Here is a 25,638-nt window from a genome sequence, read left to right on the forward strand (position 1 = left end):
TACGTTCCAGAACACGCTCGGCGACATTTTTAATGCTGGTAAAAATTATACGTCGTGTTAGCACGCGGCGGCCGCCATATTTGTTTCTGGTATGAGGAGTACGCTGGCCTGCTCTTCAGTTCCAGGCAATGTCTGTTCACTTCGATGAGAGGAGCGGGGTGGTGCTTTGTCAGACGCCATGGGGCTGCTGGTCTCAGACCATGGAAGAGATTTTCATTGAAGTTAATGTGCCTGAAGGGACAACATCCAAAGAAATCCAGTGCAAATTGGGAAGTCGGGATGTTTCACTGATTGTGAAGGGGAAGGACGTACTTAAGGTGCTAGGATTATATGTCTGCTTTTTCTAATGGGCAAATTCACATAATGACAGTATGTTCTACATGAGCTTGCCTACTCAGACTGACAGCGAGCCTTCATTATAATGCAATTGTGTTATTACTATAATGCCATTTGTGTTGCTTGGACATGGCCAGACCCTCTGCTGTCAGAAATTCCATTTTGATTCATACTAATCTGATTGCTAGGGAATACATCCCTGGCAACCAAGAAACAGTCCCAGCCTGAGAGCTGCAGATGAAAAGAATAAATGTACATGATAACTAATAGGGTTCTGGAAAAAAATACCGGCCTTCTTATATTCTTGCCGTTGCTTTTTCCTATTAATAACATTGGCATCAAGCGTTATTTTTATTTTTAACCCTAATAATTAAAAACCAAAAAAAGTAAAGACCAACAGGGTTGTTCACCTTTGAGATAACGTTTAGAATGACGCAGAGAGTGATATTCTGAGATCATTTGCAATTGGTTTTCATTTTTTATTTTATTTAGCTTTTTCTTTATCAGCTCTTCAATTTGCATTTTAAGCAATCTGGTAACTAGGGCCAAAATTACCCTAGCAACCTTGCATTGATTTGAATAAGAGACTGCAATATGAATAGGAGAAAGTCTGAATAGAAGGATCAGTAATAAAAAGTAGCAATAATAATACATTTGTAGCCTTACAGAGCATTTGTTTTTTTTTTTTTTAGAAGGGGACAGCAGCGCCCATTGGAAAGCTGCAAAGAATCAGAAGAAAAAGGCAAATCGCTATAAAACTATAAAAAAATAAATAATGAAAACCAATTGAAAAGTTGCTTAGAATTGGTCGTTCTATACCAGTGATCCCCAACCAGTAGCTCATGAGCAACATGTTGCTCTCCAACCCCTTGGATGTTGCTCTCAGTTTTCTCAAAGCAGGTGCTTATTTTTTAATTCCAGGCTTGGAAGCAAGTTTTAATTGCTTAAAAACTAAGTATAGTCTCCTGTAGGCTGCCAGTCCACATAGGGGGCTTCCAAATAACCAATCACAGCCCCTATTTGGCAACCCAAGGGGTATTTTCATGCTTGTGTTGCTCCCCGACTCTTTGTGTTTTTACCCTGCGCTCCCCTGCGTTCCGTTTTTCTGCGTTCAGCCGCAGGGGAGCGCAGTAATAGACGCATTACATTTTTTCAATGGGGCTGTACTCACACAGGCACGTGTAGGCGCCGAACGCAGGAAAAATGCAGCATGTTGCGTCTCAACCTGCGTTCCGTGCCTACGCGCCTCTGTGAGTACAGCCCCATTGGAAAAAAATTTAATGCGTCCATTCCTGCGCTCCCCTGCGGCTGAACGTAGAAAAACGGAACGCAGTGGAGCGCAGGTAAAAATGCTCGTCTGTAAGGGCTCTTAATGTGGCTCATGGGTAAAAAAGGTTGGGGACCCCTGTTCTATAACATACTAAAAGTTACTTTGAAGGTGAACCACAGGTTGCCATCAAGGTTAAAAAGTGAACTGTCTCCATAAATTAACTGGGAAATAAGATATTTAAAATGGTTGCCGGCAACCTCGGTGAAACATATGACACTGCTTTGTAACGTGCTGAAACAAGAAAGTAACACTTCCAAGGTTTACTGTAAATAATGTGAAAACAGACAACAACCCGATTCCAGCACAAATCACACACTAATAACTGGCAGCTTTGTTCATAATCAAATTGTCATCGATTGGTCTCACACCAGTTAATGCTCTGCATGGGGTTTTCAAGATTTTCCTTGCAGGTGGTGCAGTTGGGGCCGGAGTATTCTAGTATGAGGTCATATAAAGAGGGCTATGGAGATCTTAGGCCATCAAATGCCCTCTGAGAGCCACATAGGCCTCTATGGCAGCCCTGCACAATGCAGTTGGTAAACTACCAATGTCAACAGGCAGGACGTTGTTATATGGCCTGGTTTGCTTTGGGTAATATTTGACTGATATTTATGATTTAATCACTTTTGTGTCCCATTGGGGCTTCCTCTAACTGCATATACAGTCCACTTTGCTGTGGACCCCATGAATCAGTTCATACACTAAATACAGTAGAACATCCATTTTACGCTTTTCAGGGGACCAGGAAACCATTATGTAAAATCTGGGAAAACTTAAAATCAGGGTACTTAAAATCAAGATTTCACTGTATTTGGATTATTATAATAATTACATATGGTATTTAATCTTGAATAACTATCATTATTTACTTATGCCTATGCAGATTAGTGATGCGAGGGGTGACAAAAAGTGCTTCCATGTCTGACCCTAGCCTGCCCTCTCTTTCTCCATAATCTGAAACCAACCCCATCTGGCACACCATCCTTAATTACATATCTGCAGCCTCCCTGACATCACATGGGGGAGGCCGAGACATGTGTGAGTATACATATAAGCAGCGGCTGTCAGAAGGTGGTGGAATAATAATGCACTAAGGTCGGGGATGGAGTTCAGCCTCCCCAAACCCACCCGACCCACAGGTTGTTTTACCCTAATGCAAATGTCTTTTGAGGTATTTGCCGTTAGGTTAGTGTAACACGGGGGCCCGAAATCAACCTGCTGAAATACACAGGCCAATTTCAGCCCCTGCCATGGGCAGTAGCCTCCTCTCCTTCTCATATCCAAAACCGTTGTATTGGCTCTGCACGAACACACTTGGCTGATTTTGGCAAAGAACCGCGGGACTATACAGCGTGTTCGCGCTGGAGCTGACAAAATGGTTACGGGTGCAAGAAGAAGAGAAGGCTACTGCCCACATTGAGGATGAAACTGGCCTGTGTACTTCAGCTGGCTGAGTTCTGTCCCCGTGTGGTGCTAGCCTTAGAATTTAACAAGTACACTGACTTGTACTTTCCTTGTTTAAATGTATCTTGTAGATTGTTTGTATTTGTTAGATTAGGCTGCATTTTGCATGTTATCTGTATGTTAAGTGTACACACCCATTTAGGGTCTGGCCACACGGGCAGATTCGGGGAGATTAGTCGCCAGGTGACAAATCTCCTCTTGTTCGTGGCGACTAATCTCCCCGATCTGCCTTCCGCCGGCTAAAATGTAAATCGCCTGGGGGCAGGCACATTGAGCACTTAATTTTCCGAAGTTTCCTTGTGAGGCAATTACGGGCGACTTCGGAAAACGAAGTGTTCCGTGTGCCTGCCCCCAGGCGATTTACATTTTAGCCTGTGGAAGGCAGATCGGGGAGATTAGTCGCCGCGAAGAAGAGATTTGTCGCCTGGCGACTAATCTCCCCGAATCTGTGCGTGTGGCCAAACCCTTATTGTACTCCACTGGGGTATGTGTTGAGGCTTTATAGATATAGGTATGGGATCCATTATCTCGAAACCCATTATCCAGACCGCTCCGAATTATGAGACAGCCGTTTCCAGTAGATTCTATTTTAATCAAATCATTTTTACTATTGATTTTCTTTTTCTCTGTAATAATAAAACAGTAGCTTGTACTTGATCCCAACTAAGACATAATTAATCCTTACTGGAGGTAAAACAATTCTATTGGATTTAATTAATGTTTAACTCATTTTCTAGTACACTTTTAAGGTATGGAGATCCAAATTACGGAAAGATCCCTTATCCGCAAAACCCCAGGTCTGGATAATGGGTCCCATACCTGTACATGTTAATCAGGAATTGAGAATTCGGCTAATGTTACAAAGAATTCACCTCCTGCAACATTAGCCTTACAGATGAATGCCCTGCCATCTGGTGGATGTAGTAGGCTTCATGTTTTGTTTTTTTTTTTTTTTAGGGGAAATTATTTGATTCTACAATAACTGATGAAGCAACATGGACTCTAGGTAATTGCTTTTTTTTTTTCATGAGCCAGTGAGGATGTTTAACTGTTTTAAAAAGGGATGTGATTTGTCCTATTCCAAATAGGGGAAATTGTTTCATAAATAGTTCATGTAAATAAACAATGTGATTATTATCTAGCAGCGGCATTCATAAGGCAATAAGCAGATCATATTCGGGTCTATTTATTATGCTGTGTAAAATGGGGAGGGAAACATTACTGGTAATGCTTCGCTCCACTTTTTACACAGCCTAATAAATAGGCCTCTAAATCTGATGGTCTCCTGGAAAATCATCCCACTCTGTGTCGCAGATAGAGCTCACTATTGCTGCTTGTATGCACTAGTTAGTGAGGTGGTATCTTCCCCATGGTTAGAATGCACAACCTGAATGCCTAGATCACACACTCTCCCACACACTCTGTCACTGATCTATGAAGCACAGGTAATCACACCTTGATAGACCTGTCCCGTTTTTATCCTGCACTACAATTGCATTCTGCACAATAGATTTTAGCACTTTTTCCAAGGTCTTTTGCAAACATGGAAAAGGCTAATGGGTCATATATTTTCTATTTGACTGTTTTGATAATCTGGAGAAAATTAATTTTTTTGTATTACCGTATATCCCCCCTCATACTGACAGAGGATAGGAAACTTATACGGATAGTCCTAACGAAAACAAATCGGGACGCTGGCAATTGCTGGAGCTCTTTATTAGAAGGAGAATATTCAGCAGACCCCTGGATCCAAGATGAGATGCAAAAGAAGCTTACACTTGAAAGATTTCAGAGAGAGGTAATGTATCCATGTCTAAATATCATGTTGTACTTCAAGTCTTATACAATTGACTATTCTATAATTAAAGTTAACTCAAATGTGAACCACCCCTTAAAGGTCGGTCAACACTTTGCTTATGTTCCCACAGCTTATGGATTCTGAACTTACATTATAATACAGAGCTCAGAGAACTTATTGAAGTGAGCTTATTGATACCTCTATCCTGAAATGCCTGTACTGAACTGCTGATTTCCTCAAGCTAACTTACTTGCCCTTACCACACAGCAAGTGCTGTAACACATACCGTATATACTCGCGTATAAGCCGAGTTTTTCAGCACCCAAAATGTGCTGAAAAACTCAACCTCGGCTTATACGCGGGTCATACCGTAGATACGCTCCTTCCGCGGCCCCAGCAGGACTGTCTGTGACTGACTGTCACGATCGCCGCCCGGAGCAGGTCCAGGAGCTCCACGTGGCGGCCATGGGCGCCGCCATTTTGGGAGCGAACGCCGGCAGGGAAGGACGCGCCGCCCGGAGCTCCTGGACCTGCTCCGGGCGGCGATCGTGACAGTCAGTCACAGACAGTCCTGCTGGGGCCGCGGAAGGAGCGTATAGCCGAGAAGGAATAAGAGGGAACATTAGGTGGGCCCCCAGGGCCTCGTCAGCCCAGATCCACTCCTGCGGCTGGCAGAGCTGCTTCTTGCCTTCACTCCTTCCTGACCTCCCCCACTCAATAGCAGCTGTAATACACATGAAGAAGGTAAGCACTGGGGGAGAAGGGGGGACAGAGGGGAATTTGTGGCTGGGGGCCCCGTGCGGGTGGTGGGGAGGTAGTGTGCAGCCTCTGATTCCATAGTTTTTGTTACTCCTTTTTCTCAAAATTGTCTACAAACTTCTCAATATGATTTTATCTGTTAAATCATTTCTTTTAAATGTAAAAATGAGCTGACTTTTATGTCTCGATATTCACATTTTGAAATCTGACATGGGGCCCCTAGGCTTATACACGAGTCAATACATTTTTCCAGTTTTCTTAGGTAAATTAGGTACCTCGGCTTATACACGGGTCGGCTTATACACGAGTATATACGGTATGGTAGTATAAAGGAGAAGGAAAGGTTAAAGGGATACTGTCATGGGAAAAAAAATTTTTTTCCAAAATGAATCGGTTAATCGTGCTGCTCCAGCAGAATTCTGCACTGAAATCCATTTCTCAAAAGAGCAAACGGATTTTTTTATATTCAATTTTGAAATCTGACATGGGGCTAGACATATTGTCAATTTCCCAGCTGCCCCATGTCATGTGACTTGTGCTCTGATAAACTTCAATCACTCTTTACTGCTGTACTGCAAGTTGGAGTGATATCACCCCTCCCTTCCCCCCCCCAGCAGCCAAACAAAAGAACAATGGGAAGGTAACCAGATAACCGCTCCCTAACACAAGATAACAGCTGCCTGGTAGATCTAACAACACCACTCGATAGTAAAAGCCCATGTCCCACTGAGACACATTCAGTTACATTGAGAAGGAAAAACGGCAGCCTGCCAGAAAGCATTTCTCTCCTAAAGTGCAGGCACAAGTCACATGACCAGGGGCAGCTGGGAAATTGACAAAATGTCTCGCCCCATGTCAGATTTCTAAATTTAATATAAAAAAAATCTGTTTGCTCTTTTGAGAAATGGATTTCAGTGCAGAATTCTGCTGAAGTAGTACTATTAATTGGTGCGTTTTGAAAAAAACATGTTTTCCCATGACAGGATCCCTTTAAATTACTTCTTTCTTCAAAATGTCAGGGGCCTCTGTGAATTCAATTACTGGGGGCCTTTCCTTCTCCTTTAAGTGTGACAGCAGCTTAGTCTTTTAGACTGATATTAGCCTTATAGCAGAACCTGATTGCATTGTTCTATTTCTTATAATGATCTCTCTATCTCTCTTTTTTTTCTTCTATCAAATACCAGAATCCAGGCTTCGATTTCAGTGGAGCAGAAATTTCTGGGAACTACAGCAAAGGGGGACCTGACTTCTCAAATCTACAAAAGTGAACAAGAGACGTCTATGATAGTTCCAGTTCTTTTACCAGCAAGTTAAAGAGCATTTTGCCTGTTGAATTGTTTGTTTATAAATAATTTCCCTGCCAAATTTAGTTACAAAAAAATTAGTATTATTTTCAGTCATTTTTTATGGTATGTACCATAAACCATTGCCAATTGAATATAAAAGGTCTTTTTGCTTATTTTTTTAGAAGATTAAATGTGCCTTTCTTTTTTTCTCTTGCTTATGTTTACCGCTATTTTGGTTTAATTATATGTCTGCTTCTTACTACTCCCTGCGGCCTACATCTGCTCTTAAAAAAAAAAAAAAATTAAAAAAGCAATTATTCTGCTTGGTTGTTGTGACTGAACTCTCTAAGGGAGAATATATTGGAAGGCCTACAATACCAATTAGCAATTTACTTGATATATAATGTCAGCAGTGCTGACTTTAGATTTTCCCAAGTAAGGAATGGGGCAGAAGACCCTGTGTTTCACCATAGGAGCCCGGGGTTGCATTACCTGCTTATTTGCTGGGATGAATAGTGAGGCTGCTGGAAAGTCTGCAGTAGGTGTTAAAGCCTGTATCTCGGTTAAGGAACTTAGTTGCAGGTTGCTTAAAATAAACTAGACTATATGCAGGGGTGAGAAAAAACACACAGGCACACTGCATTTATAAGACACATTTCACCTAGGAAAATAGTGGCTCGTTATGTGCCGAAAGTCATAATTAATAGAGCACTATAGCAGTACACAGTGAATAAGGAATCTGTAGTTTGTCTAGAGCTGTGTTCCCCTCGTCTGTGAGGATCATATGCAAATCTATGAGCATGAACAGACTTTTTGTTCCCTCTACAGAGCTGGAGCAGCTGCCACTCTCTACACAGAGTTTAAGCAAAGTCTGAACAACACTGTAGCACACTTATGTACAAAATGCAAACCCTAATTTTGATGTTTCATAAGAGTGAGACCTGGGATTTAACTGTGATTAGCATGTGACTCCTAAGTGAATAAAGGCTAAGAATTACTGGTTCACTTTCATTCCAGTAATCGAACAAAAGCCATTTTAAAGGAGAAACAAACCTGTAACATAAAAAACCCCTACCCTTTGTAGACCTCCCTCCTCCCCTCCCCCCAGCCTAGGTGGTACCCACGGCAAATGCTCCTAACTTTTTTCTTAACCCTCGGTGCAGATTCTGCCCCCCGCAGTTCACGGCAGCCATCTTCTTTTCTTTGTTAAACTTGGAAGCAGACCTTTGTTTTCAGCGCACGCAACAAAAAATTATTGGGACTTTCTGCACATGTGCAGTTGTTCGGGACTTGAAAATTACTCCAACTGCGCCTGCGCCAAAATCGACGGTCAGCTTCCGAAGTTTAACTAAGAAAGAAGATGGCTGCCGTGAACTGCGGGTAAAGAATCTGCATGGAGGGGTAAGTAAAAAGTTAGGGGCATTTGCCCTGGGTACCACCTAGGCTGGTGGGAGGAGGGAGGGGATCTACAAAGGGTAGGGTTTTTTTATGTTACGGGTTTGTTTCTCCTTTAAGCGAGTTCCACCTTCCAATACTTTTTTTCAATTCAGTTGCTTTTAGATAGTTCACCAGAAATTATACTTTTCCAATTACCGTACTTTCCATTATATATTTGTGACCATTTTTCTAATAGTGAAGTTTATACGCCTTTTTATGTCTTTTGAAAGCGGCTCTGGGAAGGGAGTCAATGATTCTGTAAATTTCTAAACTGATCCATTAGTTGATACATTCCTTATCTTTGTCCTTGCTGAGCAGAATCCCTGAGTGTCATTAAAGGGCAGCTGTTAGAATTGATACAATATAAACAATGCTGATATTCCCACAGATGCTGCTGAGAAATGTATCAAGTAATGTAGCAAATTGTAACTATTTTGCTGCTGGATCACTGAGCTGCAAGACTGAAACACCAGAGTCAGGAACATTAAACTTAAATTTTGGAAAAACTGTAAAAATGAACAGCAGTTGAAATAAGTCTTTATTTCTAGTGAACTATTTGAAAACAACTGAAAGAAGAGGGATCATCAATGTCACATTATTGGTTTCTAAAGGTCTGGTTTTTGTTATTATATAACATTTAAAAACACCATGTAACCTGTACAGTTTATGGAATGTGACTGGTGCGTTGTTTTTGCCTATTGCCAGGATGCCTGCTATTCATGATGTTTTGGTTATAGCACATATTTTTACTGCAGTTAAAGTGGACCTGTCACCCAGACATATTTTTCAAGTTGCAGGTAAAACGTATTCGTCCCTTTTATAAAATGTATAATTAAACCATAGAATTCTTAATGAGTCAGATGAAAATTGAGCATAGGACTGGCCAGATATGGGATGACTTTGACATAGTTGGCCAGCTTAAATATATTGCAATAGATGGACAAACAATCCCTGTTTTGTTTAAAGGGTAAGGCATTTTTCAGTAGCAGTATGCACAAAATGTCGCTGTCTTAAATATATTGATAATGGGTTGAGTGCAGAGGAATCTTGTATTTGTCTATATATGTATATATATATATATATATATATATATATATATATATATATATATATATATATATATATATATATATATATATATATATATATGTATTATACATTTTTGGGTTTGTGGTAGGAACATCTTACAAGCTGTTCTTTTGAAGAAGAAGAAAAGGTCTGTTACTTCTTGCTTCATGTTTTCGATACCCTAGTTTGGACATCACCTGACACTACCAATCTCCCCTTTAGCCACCTGCCTAAATTCTAGCCAGGCCTAGACTGGCAATCTATAGGTTTTGGCAAATGTCAGAGGGGCTTCCCTTAGTTACTATTTTATTGGGCAGATGAGGAGCTGTTTGGGCCTCTGTGTATGTGAAATGCTGGGGCCTATTTTGATTCTCATTCCAGACCTGATTCAAGCCCGAATAACTATTTGATCATCCTATGGCCCCACTTGTAACCAGTTGTGTCTTAGTCTTAACCTTTACCCGCACTAACCCTAATAACAAACCATTTTGCACGAGGCCAGCTGCTGTTCTTAGCCCTATCTGTCATCATCTAGCTGGGACTAATGTTGTAAGTGGATTACTTCAGTCTGCCCTTGTATCACTTTTTTTAGTAACATATTCATCAATGACCTTGAGCTGGGCATTGTATGTACTGCCTCTGTGTTTGCTGATGATAGTGAAGTGTGGAAAACAATAGGTTCCATGGAGGATGTTGCCACTTTGCCGTTGAGCCTTGATAATTGCCAGATTAGTCATGTGGGCAAAATCCTGTTTCAGTGGGAAGATTTACAGTATATACATTAGATGGCATTGTGGAGAAACCACTGGAGAAAAGACACAAACGGTTCTTGAAACTGTGGAAGCAGATGATGATTATTTATTATGTAGGAACAGTTCAGTGTGAAAATAAAAACGGTGTAAATAGGCGGTGCAAAATAAAATATGTTTCTAATATAGTTAGTTAACCAAAAATGTATAAAGGCTGGAGTGACTGGATTGCTAACATAATAGCCAGAACACTACTTCCTGCTTTTCAGCTCTCTAACTCTGAGTTAGTCAGCGACTTGAAGGGGGGGCCACATGGTACATTTCTGTTCAGTGAGTTTGCAATTGATCCTTGGCATTCAGCTCAGATTCAAAAGCAACAGATATGACCCATGTGCCCCCCCCTCAAGTCACTGATTGGTTACTGTCTGGTAACCAAACAATGGAAAACAAGAGAGATTAAAAGCAGGAAGTAGTGTTCTGGCTATTATGTCAGACATCCAGTCACTCTAGCCTTTATACATTACATTTTTGGCTAACTAACTATATTAGAAACATTTTTTATTTTGCACAGCCTATCTATTTACCCGGTTTTATTTTTACACTGAACAATTCCTTTAATGCCGAGGTGATTCAAAGCCAAAGTTGAAATGGCACTTTCCCCAGGACACTGAGGAATTGGATTCTTAGTGGCATATTTAGAAGCAATTCTCACTTTCACACTATGATAAACAAGACCTAAAAATCACATACAAATGAAAAGAGAGTGGTGACCTTCGCCATTGGTGAACTCTTCAAGTTTCTTTAAAGGGGCCTTTGAGATAACTTTTAGTGTGATGTAGAGGGTGACATTCCGAGATAATTTGCAGTTGGTTTTCATTTTTTATTATTTGTGGCTTTTAAGTTTTTATATTTTTATTCAGCAGCTCTCGTGTTTGCAAATTCATCAGTCCAAATTCCCCTAGCAACCATGCATGGATTTGAATAAGAGACCACAATATGAATAGGAGATGCCTCAATAGAAGGATGAGTAATAAAAAATAGTAATAGTAAATTTGTAGCCTTACAGAGTAATTGTTTTTAGATGGCGGTCTGAAAGCAGCGAAAAGAGTCTGAAGAAGAAGGCAAATCATTCAAAAACTGTCAAAAATAAACAATGAAGACCAATTGTAAAGTTGCTTAGAATTGACCATTCTATAACATCCCTGTACAGAGACAAAGACACAATTAGAGACTGCAATAAGGTAGAAGTTTTTTTTGCCTTCTATGTGTCGGTTAAGTTGGGGCAAACGTATAAATGTTTAATTTGATGGAAAATGTCTTTTTCCAACCCAAGCTGGATGTAATAGTGGTGGGGATTTTGATAAAAAAAGGGGTAAGTGCAATAATACAATTTATCATCTATGTTCCTTAATCAGCCCTACCGATAAGCAGGCATATTGATAATCCTGGTGGCGAGAGGTCAGTGATTATGCATCTGAAATATTGTGCACAGCAATAGAGTATCACTTTGGGGAATATTTACCATTGCTCAGTTTTGATTCCCATGTAGTAGCTTATTGTTAGCAGTATACATTTTTAATCATTGAAGCAATTCTGATCAGATTTTAGGTGATCATAAATACTAATAACATTCACTGGTTCTAAGCAAGAAAACACGTTCTAATGAAAACTGATACGTAAATTACAAAATCGGTACAAAATTCAAGATAGAACATCATGTCACTGTATAATGTGCATGTACCTTCTAATAATGTCTAATAAGAATGATACAGGTATAGGACCTGTTCTACAGAATGCTCGTGACCTGGGCTTTTCTAGATAATGGGTCTTTCCATAATTTGGATCTTCATTCCTTAAGTAAACTCGAATATCATGTAAACATTAAATATACCCAATAGGCTGGTCTTGCTTCCAATAAGGGTTAATTATATCTTAGTTTGGATCAAGTACCGGTATGGGATCCATTATCTAGAAACCAATAATCCAGATAGCTCTGAATTACTTAAGGATTTTCTTGCATCTCATCCTAAACTACGGGTTTGGGCGCTTCACCCGGGCCACCTAACCTCATTGGTAAGTGCGAATTGTCTACATTTCATTTGACTGAATGTGATGAGAAGGCTGACCCCTCTAGATCAATTTTTACATTTGGTGAGCTTCGACTTTTTATTAGGAATTGCTGAGTATTTAACTTGTTTACTGTTCTATTATTACAGAGAAAAAGGAAATCATTTTTAAAAAATTGGATTATTTGAATAAAATGGAGTCTATGGGAGATGTCCTTTCTGTAATTCGGAGCTTTCTGGATAACGGGTTTCCAGATAATGGCTCCTGTACAAGTATCTACTTCTATCACAAAGGAATTGGCTATGCCATTTTATGAAGTACACAGCATGGCAGCATCTTTAATAACAATTACAAAGTGAGCTGCTCAGTTTTTAGGAAATGAAGTCCAGCACCTGGTCCGGAACTTTGGAGAGAGAGCCATCAAGTTTCCTAGCACCAAAAGGCCAGAGAAAAAAAACAGCTTTGTTGCAGATAAAGCAAGCAGAATGTGGTGAAACAGAGACAGAGCACTGGAAAGATTCACAGGTAACTGATCCCATCCTTACTATACAATTTACCATCTTCATCTTTCTTACCACCCTAGTTCACTCAATATTACAGTACAGGTATAGGATCCGTTATCCAGAAACCACGTTATCCAGAAAGCTCTAAAATTACTGAAAGCTCATCTCCCATAGACTCCATTTTATCCAAATAATCCAAATTTTTAAAAATGATTTCCTTTTTCTCTAATCATAAAACAGTAGCTCGTACTTGATCCAGACAAAAGATATAATTAATCCTTGGCAGTCCTTCTAAAAGACCATTAAAGAAACATTTTAAAATGTAAGAGAGTGACAAATATATCATCTACCATCTAATATTACTGAATCATATTGTCTTGTAAAAAAAACAACACAAAACTAAATACGTAAAAACGTATGCACTGGGAACACATTTTTGTCATGTAATTTGCACTTGGATTTTGTGTGCGTGCGCAGGACCGCCATCAGAAATCGCAGGGCCCCATACGACAAAATTTCCTGGGCCCCCTGGGCTGCACCCACCGCAAGCCCCACCTACAGGTCCGCCCTCCCCACCCCCACAGGTCCGCCCCCCACCACACAGTAAAAAAACTAAAAAATATTGGTGGCTAGGGTTCCCACATGTTAATAAAAAATTTTTGTGGCCAGGGCCCCCCCATTAAAAAATATTGGTGGCTAGGACCCCACATGAAAAAAGAAAAATTGGTGGCCAGTGCCCCCCCCCACATTATGAGAAAATTGGTGGCCAGGGTCCCTTAAACGTCCATGCCTTCCCGAAGTCAGCAGCTCTCAGATAGATGGGGGGCCCGGCCAATCAAGTAAGTGTGGCGTGGCAGGGCCCCCCTTACCCTTGGGGCCCCCTACAACTCTCCCCCCTGTCCCCCCGATGGCTGCCCTGTGTGTGTGTTCCTCTATGATGACTTTTTAACGCCATCACAAAACCTGAGCTAACGCAGAAAATTAGAGACCACAATGAGCAAAGAATGTTTGTCCTGGAGGCTTCTGCCGAAATAAAACACGCACTGACGCAAATGTTAATATCTAGGAAGAACTGGATATGTTTTGCAATGACATGTTTTTTTATACAGATGCCACACAAGTTTTAGCATTAGTCAGAATTAAATGCATGCGTGTTGCCTTCCCTCACCACATCTTAATACACTCCTGTTTTTTTTTTTTATAAAGAAAATCACCTCCAGGGTTTAAATGTATAGTAAATAATAAAACAACTCCTATTTCTCAAGGACGTATATAAATACAAGCGCCACTTTCAGCTTCATCGTTTTCTCTGATTCAGACACGTACTACAGCAATAAAAATACATTTTCCTACATTACGGGAAATTCTCAAAAGGCAGTCTGTCCTCGCTGTTATTCTTACCTTTTTTTTTTTTTTTTACATTTTTTTAGGGGGGCGGAGAAATGGCAGTGTAAGTGAATTTCTTGCATTGAGAAATTGCTGCAGAAGCAACAGCAACAACGAATTTGAGAACATTCTCAGAAAATGAACAAGACCTTTACAAGAGAACCTTAAAGAGTAAGTTTCCTAAACATCTCTCTAATATATGCCTCTAGCTAACATTCATAAAAATCCTTAAATCATTTTATTCTAATAGTATCTATCTATCATATATGCATTTATCTATCTGTCTATCATCTATCTATATCATCTATTTATTTAACATCACCTATCTACCTACCTATCTATGCTTTATCTATTTATCTATCATCTATCTAACATATATTTATCTATCCATCACCTATCTATATCTTTATCTATAAATAATCTATAAATAATTTACCAATCTATGATCTATTTATCTAGCTATACATTATCTATCTTATCTATCTATCCATCACCTATTTATCTATCATATCATCTATCTGTCATCTATTTATCTATCCATTGCCTATTGATCTATCAATCAATCTTATCTATTGGCCATCCCAATCCATAATTTTCACCTAAGCAGTACACGGGTATGTGTATACAGAGGATACTAATTTACTTTTGTATCTCATATACAAATATCTATATGAAGAATAAAGTTACTGAAAGATTAGTTTACTGCCTTTTTACTGGTCAAAGCAGCCAGGTTTTGGGATGGTGTTCAGTATTGTACATATAGAAGGGTGCTAGGTTTAAGCTGGCCATAGACGCAAAGATCCGATCATTCGAATTCTCGAACGCTTGGACTTCCCCATCTCCTGACCTGCCTCTAACCTTCAGTTTAAATAAAGTAGTAAAAGTAAAGATTGAATCCTGGAACGATCGGGCTTCCCCCATCTCCCATCCTGCCACTAACCTTCAGTTTAAATAAAGTAGTAAAAAAAGATCAGCCGATGTTCTGCCCCTGACAGCAATCGTACAAAAGTTTATGTCCGACAAAGCTGGTGACAGTCTCCCACTGAAAATCGTACGATCGGCAATACACAGAGATATTATCGGCAGCCGACAGAAATATTTTAACCTGCCCGATCGTCCAAATGACCGATCTCCATGGGACGAAAAATAACGGGACTCCACACACGGTCCGAAAGTGGTACGATCGGATCTTTGCATCTATGGCCAGCTTTAGACTAAAGCCCTACAGTTAAGTGAAGGATTATGTATAGCTCTAGTGTTGCGGAGCCACTGTCATGTGCCATTACACATGTTAGCTGGGAAAATACTGAACTAGATAGATTAAGGTCCCTGAGAACAATTTAGTTCTTGGAAGCTCTATAGAGTTTTCTCACTTTCTTGGCGTCCTATAAAAATAGATAGCTTTATTCAGAACCAGTTGTCCTAAGCCAAAGTATTCTGTTTGGTTTCTAGCCTGCTCAAGGGATCATTAGACTGATTACTGATGTGACCTCATTATTTTCATTTAATCTGTGATGTGTACAATAATTGTCCTTCTAAATAGAAATGATTGGACAGCATTGTCACTCTTTAAAAAAAAAAAAAATTTTTGTAAAAAGATGTTTAACTGATCCATATATCTCCCCATGGGACCTTTCTGCACTGATGTTGTACCAAATGCGTCCCCTTTGCATTACACTTTCTATTAGATTATCAGTGCACAAAATAGAAATTTGGAGGGGTATAGTTCTCATTAAAACTGGTCAACTTGTTAGGAATGCTATCCCAGTGTTTGTCAGTATTACTTATCAGAAAAATATATTTTTGGATGGAAATCCTTTTTGCAAGGATGCTTAATGCATTTCTTGTTGGTGGTGCTTTTTCCATACAGTCCACAGCACAACAAGGCTTCCAATTCTAAGTTATACACTTACAAAAAAAACATGCTGTATATAAATATATGTGCCTTTTTAAAGTATTCATACATTTAAACAATTCTCGAATTTTACTGAATAGTGACATTTTTGTTTCAGAGCACTGATTTTTTTTTTTTTAAAGCGTCAGTGTTTAATGTTAGTATTTTATAGAGACAAGTCTTACGGGGGAAGTACTTATTTTACCTTTCATCTCTGCCTGACGTATTATCTAACATATTTTATCTTTATCATTATCTCTATATAAAAAACTATTACAGATATGGGACCCATTATCCAGAAAGCTCCAAATTACAGAAATTAAAAATGATTTCCTTTTTCTCTGTAATAATAAAATAGTACCCTGTACTAAGATATAATTAACCCTTATTAGAAGCAAAACCAATCTATTGGATTTATTTAATACTTACATGATTTTCTAGGTATGACAGAAAAATCCATTACCCAGAAAACCCCAGATCCTGAGCATTCTGGATACCAGGTCCCATACCTGTATTGTATTGTTTATTGAATGCTTCATCTTTTGTTTATGAAAGCAGGCGATTCTACATTATGACCATGAGGATTCCTTTTTCATTGTTCCTGATCATCACTCAGAAAATCCTCTGGGCTAATGGCGGATGCTCCTACAACAAAGATCTCCGACACTGCTCCTGCTCACTTGTTGACCTAACTAATGTCATGAGCATCGTGTCGTGCATCCAGGCTTCTAGTTTGGAGTTTCAAGGAGGACGTTTTGTGGATACCGAAGAATATTCTTTGCACAACGTGGAGATGGAACAAGTACTGGCCATGATCCACCTTCCTTTGTCAAAAGTGGTGTTTGCAAATGTTGTGATATCCGAAGAATTTCTCTTTTCGTTTCTAAACTGGGTTCAGAGGATACAGATCAACATGCTCGCTTTTGTGAACACAACTTTTGAAGGCAAATCAAACAGTCAGCCGATGGTTGGATCACCTCCTCAAATTCTTTCTCTTCAAGTCATAAATGGGTCTTCGTACCCATTATTTGATAGAGTTTCTGATTTCACTGGCCTAAGAAGCTGGATTTTTAAATTGGAGGAGTTAATACTGACAAAGTCTCAGCTATCAGGCATACCATGCAACACAAGTAGGCAATTTAAGGTTTTATCCTCATTAGATTTGTCTGAAAATCTTCTCCAAGATGAAAATGTTTCCTCTTCCTTTTGCCAAGGTGCTTTCCCCAACATCAAGACTTTAAAGCTCCACCATAACTACTTGATCAATTTTGATACCATATGTCAAACACTCAATAAAGAAAATCAGTTAAAGCACCTAGATTTAAGCCGGAATAATCTTTCATCTGCTGCAGCTTCTCTTTGTGAATGGCAGCCATCGTTGACTCTTCTAAATCTGTCTGACACTGGTTTGAAAGAACTGCACCATATTTTGCCTCGGAACTGTGAGATTTTAGATTTAAGCTACAATAAGCTTTATGCCCTCAACCTCTCACTACCTAGTCTGAGGGAACTCCATCTCTCTCACAATTTGTTCACTACTATTTCATCTATAGGAATCTTTCCACTCCTGCAGATCCTGGCCATAGATGGCAACCCAATGAAAACCCTTCAGAGAGGCCAATTACAATATTTCAGACATATGAGCACTGTCAGGGCAGATAATATCCCATATATTTGTTCATGTTCTCTGGTCCATGATATAAATGAAATGACAATGTCTAGTTTGACTTTCCAGCAGTGGCCTGATGGTTACGTATGTGATTCCCCAGATTCCCTGAAGGGTCAACGAGTTAGTGAAGTGGAACTTTCCTTTTTTGAGTGCCACAAGCCTCTTTTATCTGTGTTAATTTGTATTGTGTCGTTATTAGTCGTCGTGGCTGTAGTCGTTTGCATTCATAAGTTCCATCAAAGCAAAAAGACGCGATTACAGAATCTGCAAAGATCAAATGTGTGCAATATGCAGTTTCAGACATAAAAAAGCATTGTATATTTGGAGGGCTATGTGAAAACATGATCCATCTTTTTTCTAGACCAGTGATCCGTAACCATTGGCTTTTGAGCAACATGGTGTTCACCAACCCCTTGGATGTTGTTCTCAGTGGCCTCAAAGCAGGTGCTTATTTTTGAATTCTTGGCTTGGAGGCAGATTAGAGCCTCCAGTAGCCTGTCGGTCCACATACGGACTGCAAGCTAGCCTATCAGAGCCATTATTTGGCACCCCAGGAACATTTTTTCATGCTTGTGTGGCTCCCCGCCACTTTTTAGATTTGAATGTTCCATACCAATAACACACAAGGAACCATTTATGACCTCCAGTTCCTATGTTGCAAAATTGCTACAGGTGTCTGCTCTGCCCCATTAAATATAACACTGCCTCTGTTCAGCACAGCGTTGCATTCATGAGTGTAGGGCGGTTACTGGACCTGAGCAAAGTTTATAAATGTTGTTACATCTCTTGTCACAAAAGCCTTCTCATGTGAAAGATGTAAAGTGATGTGATTTGCAGTTTTATTTATACATTTAAATAAAAATCCATTAAAAATGAAATTTCAGTAATATGTGAATAATATGTTAATAATAAAAAAAATCAATCATTACAGGACATGTAAATGTAAAATTGAGTCCAGGGGTATAAAAATCCAGGGGGCTGCAGACCTCTTGCCCTCCCCTGATCTGACCCCTATGATATACAGCATATAATGGACTTTTTGGACACTGTATTATTTTTACTGGGGTTAGCCACATAAGTGCCTGCTTACTTTTGCTAAATCGGCTAATAAAGAATGATTTCTGCGACTAAAATGACTGGTGCGGGACGGGGAAGAGTTTACTATTGTTGAATACAGGTAACAAATTACTGTTGGCAAAACGGAGAACCCGTATTTATCCATGACTTTTAATTGGTTCAGCTATAGAATTTTGAGCAAGCATTTAATATTTTTGCCCATAGTAAACAGTTGAAATGCCTGCTCAAAGAACATTTTCTGAGGAAAAGGCCAGTGAGGAAAGGGGGGTTATGCACTGATTAAAAACAAAGGGGTCAAGAAAAGCTTAACAAAAATATGATATCATTTGAACTTCTGGGAAAATGGGGTCCATTTTTAGTAACCAATGATCAGATGAATCCTTGGTATGTATTTTAATTACATCCACATTTTGGAGATTATAATAGACTTACCCAGTTCTTCCAAAACAAAATCATTTTCACAGACTCTTCTCCGGAACACCCTTTTCACCATCACGCCCTCTCCTCCTACATGAACTCGGCAGGTAGTACTTTTTTATTCTGACTTTTAAAACCATCAGGGTTTAATAAATTCCGAAAAATGTGATTTATTTTTTTTCTACTAAAAAATCGGATTTAAAGTCATAACACTTTTGCTAATGAAGGTGCCTTTTCATCTGCAAGTCTCAGTTTCCCAAAGAGACCTGCTTATGTTATTAGTTAGAATTGTATCCAAATACAGGTCCTGAGTATTCTGAGCTCCCTGCCAAAAGCCTCCTTATCTAATTAAGTTTAAGGGCTGGGACACACTGGGCGATTTGGGGAGATTTAGTCGCCTGGCGACTAATCGCCGCGACTTTCCACGACCAATCTTCCCCGAATGCCTCCCTTCACTCTGCGCCTGGATAAAATGAAAAATCGCTGGCGCTAATCACACACGGCAATTCGTTTTCCAAAGGCGACTTGAGAAAACGGATCGCCGCGTGTGATTAGCGCAGGCGATTTTTCATTTTAGCCAGGCGCAGAGCGAGGGGAGGCATTCGGGGAAGATTGGTCGTGGAAAGTCGCGGCGATTAGTCACCAGGCGACTAAATCTCCCCAAATCGCCCAGTGTGTCCCAGCCCTAAGAAATGTTTTATCTTTTTGTGCTATTTCAGTGCAGGATATTAAAGAGAAATCCAGGACATTTCAATTAGAATCCAGGACTGTGGGCTGAGCTGTCAAAAGCGCTACTGTCCAGCAAGAATCATGAAAGTCTGGAGGTATGGAATACTATGCTACAGGGAATATCTAAGATGATTTAGGAATAGGGTTGCCACCTTTTCTTGGAAAAAATACTGGCCTTCCTATATTTTTATGCATATCCCCTATTAATAACATTGGGATCAATCTTAATTTTTACTGGCCAGGCCGGTAAAATACTGGGCAGGTGGCAACCCTACTTAGGAAGCTGTCCCTGCTGAACTGTGCTAAGTACAAGGGAATAACTATGTTGGAATAGTTTAATAGTATCCCTTTGTAGTACAGATAGGACTGATACACATTTTCAGCTTCCGCATAGCACTTCTAATGACTAAAAAGGAAGCAAAGAAGCTGATAATATTTATATAAATAATATATAATATCTCATACAGAGAGAGACTACAGCGGGTTAATATAGATTTATGGCTAAAAGGACATATTTATGGGATTGGACACAATGTTTCCTCTAGTTCCTTCTTGGCTATGTGAGGGGAAAAGTTATTTTGTGCATACATTTTAAACTTTTGTGCACGGTTTTTAAAACCTGCATGCTCAGGTCAGCATTAATAGAAAATTTACTGTTTACACACAAAATTATTTGTGCGCACCACAATTTGTTGTGTGCAATGGCCTCAAATTCTGTGTGCGCAAGTGGACACCTTAGAGAGAACATTGATTGGGGTGAGTAACTAAGGATTTCCTGACTTATGAAGGTTTCTGTAACATCTCTGGCATATTGTGCTATTGACACCAGTCTGAATACAGGATCACTTCCTGTTTCCCAAGATGCAATAGTTTCTACTTAGTTTGAAGGCCCAAGATTTGTGCTGCTGTTCCACAGGGCCCGGGGCCAAGCCAACCAGGCCCCCTAGGCAACCCGGCCAGCCACCAAATTAACCCAAACCCTGCACCCCAAAAGTGTAGAGGGAAGAGCAGCAGAAGGGGAGGGAGGTAGGTAGGGGAAAATGACAGGGGAGGGAGGCAAGAGTGGCAGAGGGAGCACAACAACCCAAAGTAGGAGTAGCAAGAAGACTATTTAACTGGTACCTGCCCAGCACCCCACCACCATTGTTGCACCCTAGGCAGGTGCCTCTTCTGCCTACCACTAGTTCTGGCTCTGCTGCTCCCCCGCACTCATCTTACTAGAAGAACCTGACCCCCATACATACCTTGTATATACCATTTCACCTACTAAGCACAAAGCTTTTCCTATTGCTGAGTGTAACCCCCACCTCTACCCACTATCCAGACTAAGGAATGGACACCCTATAAGCTAAGGACCCCCCTGGTTACACCAGACTTAGCAGCAGCAGCATGACTGATGAATGAATGGATCTGATGAATAAATAGCACATTAACTGCACTGACTCAATAGGCCACACATAAAAAGCAAAGCTCTGTGTACATAATAAGCGGTGTATATACCGCACATCTAAGGGGAAATAAAGTAAAACATTTGTAATCTTACAAATACAGCTGATACTTTCCTAATATCTGTTATAGTAACAATGCCCTAAGTTCACACAAGGCTGCATATTCACCCCAGTGTTTTTACACTTTGTACCCAATACCCTATGGTAATATGGATGAAGTGTAAAAAATGATCTATGAGGGTTAAGGTGATCACAACTATATCCACGCTACTTGTTTACTGTTAGGAGGGGTCTATACATGGGATAACAAGCTTCCAACTCCATCTCGATAGGCCAAGTTAGCAGATTTTATTAGCCTGTATGGCCAGCTCATGAACGCATTGGAAGATGCGCTGTCACCCTGAAACCTTCTTGTCATTCTTTGGTAATAACGTGTTAACTGGGATGAACATTTGGTTCTTGTGCCCCTTGGTGCACTTGCACTTCTGCCCAGGGTCTTTGTAGATGATTTCTGTAGTTTACAGACCAGTGCATGTTATTGTCTTGCGACTTATATTGCTGTTCCTAATATATTGCTAATTTGTATCGCTTGTCTGCATTTAGGTTGAAGTAACATCATGAAGAGAATACAACCAGAGCTGCAGGTAACGAGTGTTTCTTTTGTTATTCCCAAAAAAGATTTTTAAAAACTGGTGAAAGCTGCTGTACCATGAAAACCTGTTAGGCACCCCTTCTGGTGAAGACAATTAGTATGTTTTTATCACAGGCAGCTGCCCTTTTGGAGAAATATACACTGGCCCAGGGGGGAAAAAACGAAGCCACTGCACTACCATCTAACCGTTTCCTAACCTGAACTCTTGAGCTACAGAAAAACATTTTTTGATTTTACTTTATTTCATATGCAGTTTAAGTCAGCGCTAGTGACACCTGTGAAATGTAAGTAAAATGGCATCATGGTACTCTGTTAATTTTCCTTAGGCTGATACACAATATAGACTATATACACTGTCACACAATTCCACACCCTTCACCTGACATATCTTCTCTTACTATACACAGGAATCTATTCTCCTAATGTCATCTTGCATTACCATACACATAATCCCACAGGTGCACCATCTTGCCTTATTCACTTTCTCCAATAGTTACATACCCTTGCTCTGATACCCATTGGTTTACTCAAGCAGGCATATTGGTCTTGGGGTCTGTCTCTGCTCCATGTGTGCCAGCCAGGACCCAATTATATAACATAAGCAATAATGACTGATGGAGAGGGGTGCTGTTATTTGCCATAACCATTATGACTGACATGTATGCTCCATAGAAATTTCCCTTTTCTATTCTCCTAAAAGCCAGACTGATTGTGAGCAGCAATAAGACCCATTCAAAATTGTGCCTCTAAATCTCTTTCTTTTCTAAAGGTGGCCATAGACACACAGATCCTATCGTACGAATCGAGGATTCGTGCGATTTTCGGATCGTGTGTATCGTGTGCCGACATCTTTCGTCCGGCGGAGATCAGTCGTTTGGTCGATCGGTCAGGTTTGATTTTGACCCAACCGATCCCGCCGGAGCCCACGGCACATCGTAATCGGATCGTTCGGCCATACGGCCGAACAATCAGATTACCCCCGATCAGCTTTTCACTGAAAAATTGTAACCAGCCAAGGCTGTAGTGCTAGTTTATTGGATGTGAATGCCCTTCCCTCCTTTAGCTTAGCGTTTAATGGAAATATTTTTTTCCCTGCAGAACGTTACCATCGCAGACTTTATGAGAAGATGGACGACTTGTAAGTAAAAAAAAAAAAATCAGCTTATATCCTTTATACTCTAATTTTTTGCAATCATTTGCCATTGCCCCAGGGGTGTATGCAGGAGCAGTAAGGGTGCAAAATGGCATCCCATATTGCTCATTTGGTGTCAAGTGAGGTGGCCTGTTTAATGCCTGTCACTGGCATACGATAAGCACAGGGCTATCTCTTGGGGGTCTGAATAAAGTTCAAATTGGGGGTGGTATGCCAGGGGCCAGCCACACACACACTTATTATCTAAATGCAGCTAGCATCACAGTAGTAGTAGAAAAAGAGCCCTCCTGCTTCTAGATTGTATGGACTTTGGGCAATGACTTCACACCAGGGCCCTATTTATAAATGTTCATTGTAAGCAAATTAAAAATGTAGCTGACTTTTCCTTCTTCAACTAACTCTTAAAATGAAATTATTCTTTTATGAGTGCCTTTCTATTGTTACCATTGGATTGTATAAATTAAGCAGTGCCCAAACATCCACTCACTGCAGTGCATTATGGGACCTTTTGGGTTTGGTTCCATACTGTCTGTTATAATGACAAAGTGTATCTATAGTAGAAATGCAAATGCAGTAGTAAAGAGAACCCTTGTATTAATGCTCAATGGCAATTATTTTTCAGATATTTCTTCAGCCAATACAGCAGCGTATCAACTGCCTGAGTGGGGAGAACCTGCCCTACTTAATATAGCTGATCATGTATCTGGTAAGGAATCCAAAATAGATGTTTTGTTGTGCCCCCAGACCTATGGTTTCTCATGGACTGTTACACTTATGGTCTAATTCAGTACATTAACTATTTGCAATGTATTTAGGGTCAGTTTGGTATTAGATTGCCAGCTCTTGGTTTATACAATTTGCTTGACTAACAAGATTGTCAGCTACTGCCCCTTCAGCTGAATAGAAACTAATTAGAGAGGAGAATATATGTGTTTTATTTTCAAAACTGAGAAGCAAGCTAAAATGTTATTCCTAAACCTGCAAAACCAGTGCCCTGTGGCCTTCATGTACATCCAGCACTAATATTTATTGTAAAATCCTATTGAGGGAATTTTCAGGGGTGTTTGAGCGTATTTACATATTATGCCCTTTAAAATAGGAACAAACCGTAAAAGCCACTGGCAACAGTCCATTCAATTATATATCTATTGTTATAATTATATGCATATCATTGATGTCTAGTTTATAGTGTGGCCTATAGTGACACTGCAGCTGAATGGCAGTTGCACAGTGGCCGTGCTCTATATTTCTGCTTCCCATCTACCAGATAATATTGCTAATGTGTTTTTTCTGTAAATAAGCCCCTTTGTGTCAATCAGGAAATCATAATTATAATGAGACTGCAAAGACACAACTTGTGCTCAGTGGTGATCCTGGCCCCTCCGCCGCCTGAGGCAGCAGCCCCTCCCCCGGAAATTTGCTCTTAAAGTACCAGGAGCAGCATTTTTGCTGCCCCTGGTACCTAGTGGGGTGCTGCCGCCTGAGACGACAGCCTCAACTTGCCTCATTGGCGAAGCACCCCAGCTTGTGCTTTAGAGAACTTATTTTGGGATTTAGCCTTTAACTTATAGGTCTCATTTCGAGCGCTTTCTTAACTTGAAACAATCGTTGATGCTTTCCAGCTGCCCAAATCTCCTGTAAGTGGCATTATTAGTATTACTATCATTATTGACTGTGTGCCTTTATTAGAATTAGTTTCTAAACTCACCTACCTAAGACCCATTTTCACCAGCAACAAAAACAAAAGCAAAAAAAAGTTGCAATGCAGTATGGGTTATGCTCAGACACTGCGCAGCTATTGTTTGCAAGGCACCACATAGGAACCATAATATCATGTGTAAAATGCAGAGCTTTTATATCACTGAGTTTATTATCCCACAGCTGAGGGAAAACATCGACCAGGACCACGAGGAGGTTGCTGAAGCCCTTCAAGTAAGTTTTCGGATCACTGTCTCTGCCCCTGATGATTTTTCCCATACAGAGTATAAATGTCTTATTTACTCTTTGCTCCTATCCTTGCGTCTTCCCTGAAATATTATAATATCAGTTTTAGAGGGGCTGCAGAGCAAATTGCTAGAAGAAGATGCTGTGTATGTATTTTAGATTTTATTTTCTATTCCAGTTTGACACATAAGAACAATATACGTATATAGAAAACAATAGACGTAGCCAGTCAGAGCACTGATATTTCCAAAACAGTAGAGCAAGTAGTAGTTTAAATAAGCTTTCCTCGTGAACAATGTCTAGATGTAGTCTCCAATGCTGGGACCTTCATGATTTCAAAGTTACACAGTTTCATATTCCCATTCTTCTTGGACTACAGCCATCACCACAATCTCCCAGAATTCCTCAGTTGCAGCCTACAATTAGACATCTATTGGGGTTAGACAGAAAAAAAATCACATGTACAACCAGT

The 25,638-nt window shown here is 40.0% G+C and overlaps 2 protein-coding genes across 4 annotated transcripts; both read left to right on the top strand.

Annotated features, from left to right (window-relative positions):
* Positions 1-92: 92 nt before the first annotated feature.
* nudcd2.L (NudC domain containing 2 L homeolog) lies at positions 93-7,295 on the top strand. Its single transcript, NM_001095382.1, is given in 4 exon segments — positions 93-317; positions 4,088-4,136; positions 4,777-4,928; positions 6,872-7,295. Coding segments are annotated over 4 exon segments (474 nt in total). The 5' UTR covers positions 93-128; the 3' UTR covers positions 6,956-7,295.
* Positions 7,296-11,352: 4,057 nt separating this feature from the next.
* LOC108710847 (toll-like receptor 2) lies at positions 11,353-18,624 on the top strand. Of its 3 annotated transcripts, none has more exons than XM_041586079.1 (3): positions 11,353-11,468; positions 14,228-14,354; positions 16,636-18,624. In XM_041586079.1, the coding sequence occupies exon 3, from the start codon at positions 16,649-16,651 to the stop codon at positions 18,050-18,052; it is 1,404 nt and encodes a 467-aa protein (XP_041442013.1). In that variant the 5' UTR covers positions 11,353-11,468; positions 14,228-14,354; positions 16,636-16,648; the 3' UTR covers positions 18,053-18,624. The 3 variants fall into 3 exon arrangements, with proteins under 3 accessions (XP_041442013.1, XP_041442012.1, XP_018107512.1); XM_041586078.1 differs by lacking the exon at positions 11,353-11,468 and adding an exon at positions 12,135-12,819 and having other exon boundaries at positions 16,633-18,624; XM_018252023.2 differs by lacking the exon at positions 11,353-11,468 and adding an exon at positions 12,135-12,819.
* The last annotated feature ends 7,014 nt before the right edge of the window (positions 18,625-25,638 follow it).

Source organism: Xenopus laevis, chromosome 3L, assembly GCF_017654675.1.
Source record: "Xenopus laevis strain J_2021 chromosome 3L, Xenopus_laevis_v10.1, whole genome shotgun sequence".
Lineage (NCBI taxonomy): Eukaryota > Metazoa > Chordata > Amphibia > Anura > Pipidae > Xenopus > Xenopus laevis.

Coding starts and splice junctions, on each gene's coding strand:
- LOC108710847 (XM_041586079.1), top strand. CDS start 16,649: ATGACCATGAGGATTCCTTTTTCATTGTTCCTGATCATCACTCAGAAA.